The following is a 6000-nucleotide window of genomic DNA, read 5'->3' as shown; positions in this document are numbered from 1 at the left end:
GGCATTGCCCTTCTTTGGGATTGGAATGTAAACTGACCTTTTCCAGTCCTGCGGCCACTGTTGAGTTTTCCAAATTTGCTGGCATATTGAGTGTAGCACTTTTACTGCATCATCTTTTAAGATTTTGAATAGCTCAGCTGGAATACTGTCACCTCCACTAGCTTTGTGGTTGCTCAGACTTCTTAAGTTCCATTTGACTTCACATTCCAGGATGTCTGGCTCGAGGTCAGTGACCACCCCATCGTGGTTATCAGGGACGTTAAGGTCTTTCTTGTATAGTTCTTCTGTGTAATCTTGCCACCTCTTCCTAATCTCTTCTGCCTCCGTTAGGTCCCTGCCATTTTGGTCCTTTATCATGCCCATCTTTGCATGAAATGTTCCCTTCATATCTCCAGTTTTCTTGAAGAGATCTCTGGTCCTCCCTATTCTATTGTTTTCTTCTATTTTCTTCTAAAGTGGATCTCTTGCCCACAATATATACAGGCTGCTGAAGCCATGTTCTAAAAGCTGGGCAACTCAGACACTAATAGTGCCTCTCTTAGTGTCATTCTTTCAGGAGAACCCTGCCATTAATCAAGAACTGATGTTGTGCAGAACAAAGATTGCCCTGCCAAGGAAGAGCTGGGAAATTAATTTGTCAAATCATCCTTGAATTTTTCTTATGCTTAACAAGAAAAAAGCAACCTAAATGCCACCAAATTCAAAACCATAGAAAACACTGATAAGATGAATAAAAGCAATTTACATAAATACATGCAACAAAATAGATAGTTTTATTTTTAACAATTCACATTCTGAATCTACAATGCAGCAATCTTTTATTTATGGTACAAAATCAATGTTACTGAACACAGAGAATGCGAAACAAAACAGTGACTCCATTTGTATATTACTTTTAAGTCACGAATTACAGCTTAATACACCATGATGTTAGTGAGGATTTGCTTTAAAAAACTTGGCTTGTTTAGGCATAATAAACATAATAAATGAGATGCCAGTGTGGTGTAGTGGTTAAGAGCATGGGACTGGGACTCAGGTGATCTGGGTTCTAGTCCCCGCTCAGCCATGGAGCCAACTGGGTGACTTTGGGCCAGTCACAGACTCTCAGCCCAACCTACCTCACAGGGTTGTTGTTGTGGGGATAAGATGGAGGAGGAGGATGTAAGCTGCCTTGAGCCCTTTGTAGGAAAAAGGCAGGATATAAATCGAAAAATAAATAAAAATAAATAAATAAAATAAACCATTATCCTGGTTTCAAATATTGTATGAGGCTCCCTTTCCTGTGTTGTTTACTTGCCCACCCAAAGTGGGTGTGAACCAGTGTGGAGCGGTGGTTAAGACTGCAGGCTGGGGAGTCAGGTGACCTTGGTCCCAGTCTGTACTCAGCCATGGAGCCCACTGGGTGACTTTGAGCCAGTCACGGACTCAGCCCAACCTACATAACTCACTGGGTTGTTGCTGTGAGGATGATTGAGAGCAGCAAGAGGAGAATGATGTAAGTTGCTTAGAATTCTTCAAAAAAAAAAAAAAGTGGGATATAAATTTAATAAATGAGAAGTGGGAGTGAATGGGTTCTGTGCATCAGGATGCTGCTCATTCACAGTTCCTGGCTTAAAATGTTGTGTGAAAACAGCCAAAATTGCCATATTTTTACAATATTGTTTTGCCTAAACCTCTCCAAATTCCCTTCAAACACAGATAAATTATTTCTGGCAATTCAATCAGTACAATGATTTTAGTGAAGCATGAGCACTAATCTTTGTGAAGCTGTCTAATCCCACAGATTATGGCTGATGGTCTGAGCATATCCATGTTGCTGGAACCCACTGAGGCTCATCCTGTGCTCGGCGCACAGCGGTCAGTAGTTGCATGCAGGCCTCCTGCAAATCATCATTCACAATCACGTGATCAAAGAACTGGCCAAACTGAGTTTCCATCTTTTTAGCAGACTCTTCCATCTCCTGCAGGTCTTCTTCCTGTAGAGAACAGAGTAATAAGGAGGAAAAAGCATCAACTGAAATGTGGTACCTGTTTATTTTATTCTGTATTTCAAAGCCAACACTGATGCTTTCATAATCTTTTAACTGTTTCTCATGGCTAGAGGCCAGTTACAATAAAACCCTTGTGTTGAAGTTCATCTTGCAATAAACTGCATGTGTGCACTATTTTAAACAAAGCACATACATTTTAAATATGTATGCATAAAGAAACGACAGCCATAAATTACATTTTAATTGTACTTCAATATTATTTATGGTACTGTGTCTTCAGATTCTCTTTCCCATTACCATCCATTAATTAAAAGTTCAACAAGATACCAGTCTGAGGCCCATTTTCCCGACTGCATTAATCATGAAGCTGCATGTACGAACTTTGAGTAATACTGAATATACATTTAGCCTGATTCACAGTTTGTGGCCGCTCCATCTGGGGGCTGCCCCACCTGGCTGTCCTGTGCAGCTGTGGCCACCCTTTCTGGTCACTTTATTACCATCACATAAATCAGAGCAGCCATATGAAACCTGCTGTATGAACACACCTGTGAGATGCATTCCCACTGGTGGCATCTCCTTGTGAGTGGTGCTAGGCTGTAAGCTTGGTGCCTTTCCATCCTACATGCTCCCACAGGGTCTGTGGCTACATTCGATTTGGACCCAGAAAAAAAAGGGGAGGAGGAAGAGCTGAATATTGACAGATGATACAGTAATCATGGTTCCCATTTAGGCAGGCGAAGAAGTGGGAGGGACATTAATCTACTTATTTAAATATGAGAATGGAAGCTAATGCTTCCAGAAACGATGGCATCAAGCAAATCTTATACCTCAGTCCACTCCCAAAATGTTGAGGTATATTCTAGTTTAGATCTATTCAGCAGACAAATTCAGGTTGAAATGGTTAAATATGGAATAACACCACACTTATAACCTGAGTTCAAACCTTAGCTCAGCCGTTCCCAGCCTAGAACCCTCCAGATGCGTTTGGACTTCAAATCTATCATCCGTATAATGGGAGTTGTAGACCACCAAGCTGGGAAAGGCTGTTTCTAGTTATGTAATACTGAAAGGACAATCTGCCTCAGGACTGTTCTATCAAGGGTGTCAAGAGTGAAGAAACAGCAGGGCAATGCTAGTGATTCATGGAATGCTAAACAAACCAGGCAGCCTTTTTCGTCCTCTCAATTCTCACCTTAAATTTCATGTTTACATAGTAGTCTGTAATTATCCTAGCATTTTTCCGAGACTGCTTCATACAGCTCATGCTTGATGGCTTAACAAATATAATGTAGGGTTTCAGTTCATGAGTACGGGCCAACTGAATATTCTGCAAGGCAAAAAAAATTACAGAAAACCAAACATTTTAGCTTAGAATATGGAACACATGATACACTTACACTGCCCTTGCTGAAAAGTAACTATTACTGATTCAAAAGCTCTTAGGGTTATACAGTTCAGTTATGCATATTTGAGACTACTAACTTCAACATAATTGGATTTATTCTCTCAAAAATTTACATTAACTGAAGAACATCAATATCAAGAAGTGTCTCATTGATCATTCCTAGTCCAGATACTGAGTTTGGATTCAGATTTGGATCTACACAGTGCCATACCCCATTTGGCAGTATCCTCTGAAGCTCTACATAGCATTTTTTTCAAACTGGAGATGCTGCCATGGAGCAGGTAAAGGTCTCTGCTTTGGCCAGATCTTTTGTACATGGCTAAATCTGGATGCAAGCCCCTCTGTTCAGTAACTGTGCCATATCAGCAAATTAACCGCACTGAATTAACAAAAGCCATACATGGATATTAAGCACTTCCAAACTTGACATATTTGTATCCTTTCATTTATTTGCCATAAATGCCTATACCTAAAGTACATCACATGGCACATTGTCCCTAGTCTTCAGAGATGGAATTAACAGTTTAGTCTAGGAAACGTTGACAGGAACAGTTGCACACATGACTTACCTGAGGCTCCAAATCCACTATGCAGATCTTCCCCTCATCAAGTATTGCACGTACCGCATCGATGCTTGTGCCGTAAAGATTTCCCTTGTACTCCCCGTGCTCCAGCATTCTGCAAGGGTGGTAAGTCAGGGAACAGAAGAGAGGGGCAAGATGAGAGGGCCCATTCCAGAGGAAACCCTCCATTAAGCAAAATGTGAATGAAACCAGGCATTCCAAGATATGGCACACACCTTTAAATCATGTCCAGAAAGGACTTGTCCCTTCAGGGTCAAGTGAAGGGACAGCCATCCATATGTTTGTCCTCTCTTTTTCCCATCTTACTGTAGCACAGTCCATTGCTTTTACTTGGGGACAGGGAATCTTTTTCCATCAAGGGCCGTGCTCCCTCAAGGGGGCAATCTGTAGGGCCCATGTGCCAGTGATGGGCACAGCCAGTGTCACAAGTGGGCAGAGTTGATCCTATTCTCCTGTTTCTGCCACATCCTCTCTCTGTCTTTCTCTCTGCTTCCTCTGTGCCCAGTGGGCTGCTGGCAGAGGGGCACATCACTTGCAGAGGGGCAGCTTTCAAAATTAAGCCGAGAGCCACACTGCCCACTTCTGCTTTAAGCAGCTTTCTCTTAGTTCAGCTCTGATACTGAAAATGAGCTGCCCTGGGAGAAAATTGCTTAAAGCAACAGAACACATGAAAATAAAGAGAGGAGAGGAAATTGTTTCACTCTTCTCCCTATATACTCTCCCTTTCTCTCCCTTTTTTATTCTTCTCTCTACCTTCCTTCTAATATAATGATAGATTACCAAACACACACACACACACACAGAGCGAGTGAGCGAGTGCTTTTGGAGCACAAATAGGGTGTAATGAATCCTTGAAAAGTGAAAATGTTACAGAAAACAAAACAGGTTCATTCATTCCTCCTCATGGTATGGGCTTCTTATGTTCAAACTAATATCATTAATATTGGTAATACCCAACCAGTATTTTGTTGACAAAATCAAAGATGGTAAAATAGATTATGGCTATTCAATCAGTCACATTGAATCTCACAAAGTCCTTCAAAACCAAGTAAGATATTTTGCAAGACGCTTAAAAAAAAAAAAAAAAGATTCTCCCATTTTCCAGGAAGAGTTTGTAGCAAATGGGGACCTTGGATGTGGATCCCTGGCACATCTATTGGATATCTGAAAGCATACTGTGCTCTTTTGCACTTTACATGTTTACCCCCACATGGTTCTTACATTTCAACTGTAGTATCTGCCACAGATGTTTACACCCAAACTCCACAGCCCTTGTCCTTACTGGCATGACCTTGAAAAGTAATGAATGAAGGATGATCATTGTGAATTAAGACCTACCTGTGAGTGTATACCATATTTTCAAATGTTTCCCTTGGTACATAGTGGTACTCTCGCCCATTCTCTTCATAGCTCTTTTGAACCCGGGTTGTATCTTTTAGTGAGGAATAAAGATTAAAATATATTAATTCATCTATAAATAATTAAAAGCTGGAACTTTTGCAAAGACTAAGTAGTTGACATGTCTGTGTGGCTTAGTAACCCATGCTAAAAGCCCTGGCCTGGATTCAAAGAGGTCTGCGGCAAGCCGTCATGCATGCATTAGAACTCAGTCCTAACCTCAGTTCTACACACTGCCTGGAAAGCTGCCCCTTGGATTAGGGGATTTTGTTCAGGGCAGCAGCAAAGACGAAATTCCATAAATTCCAAGTACACACAGAAGATTTTTCCAGATCTCAGCTCCCAATCCCAGTTTTAAAAGAGCTGCAAAACCCAACCATAATTTATGCTATAGCTTGGCCAAATGAAATAGCCCTCGCACAGCAGTATTCAAAAATGGCACTAAAAAACCCCAAAGACATAAAGCAAGCATATTGTGTCCCAATAGAGACAAGTTTGCTTGTAATTCAGTAAGTAGAATCTCAAATGATCATACAAATTGGCCTGGAATGACTTCATGGTGTATCCAGATCGCACGCCAAGGCTCAGATTCTGTGTCCAGCTATGCTCTTGCAATATT

At 41.1% G+C, this 6000-nt stretch overlaps 1 protein-coding gene across 5 annotated transcripts in view; it reads right to left on the bottom strand.

Moving 5' to 3' along the window:
• Positions 1-1122: 1122 nt before the first annotated feature.
• MPP4 (MAGUK p55 scaffold protein 4) overlaps positions 1123-6000 on the bottom strand; it is a 39403-nt gene continuing 34525 nt past the window's right edge. For all 5 annotated transcript variants that reach the window (XM_044431879.1, XM_044431880.1, XM_044431878.1 and 2 more), the window contains 4 exons: positions 5322-5415; positions 3969-4077; positions 3187-3321; positions 1123-1976 (listed from right to left, as the gene is read on the bottom strand). In XM_044431879.1, coding sequence (XP_044287814.1) covers positions 1785-1976; positions 3187-3321; positions 3969-4077; positions 5322-5415 — 530 coding nt within the window. In that variant the 3' untranslated portion in view covers positions 1123-1784. The remainder of the gene's footprint in view (positions 1977-3186; positions 3322-3968; positions 4078-5321; positions 5416-6000) is intronic.

Source organism: Varanus komodoensis, unplaced genomic scaffold, assembly GCF_004798865.1.
Source record: "Varanus komodoensis strain SLA01 unplaced genomic scaffold, ASM479886v1 scaffold23, whole genome shotgun sequence".
NCBI classification, from domain to species: Eukaryota; Metazoa; Chordata; class Lepidosauria; order Squamata; family Varanidae; genus Varanus; species Varanus komodoensis.
The sequence above is the reverse complement of the archived record's forward strand: the minus strand, read 5'-3'. Positions and strand labels throughout refer to the sequence as shown.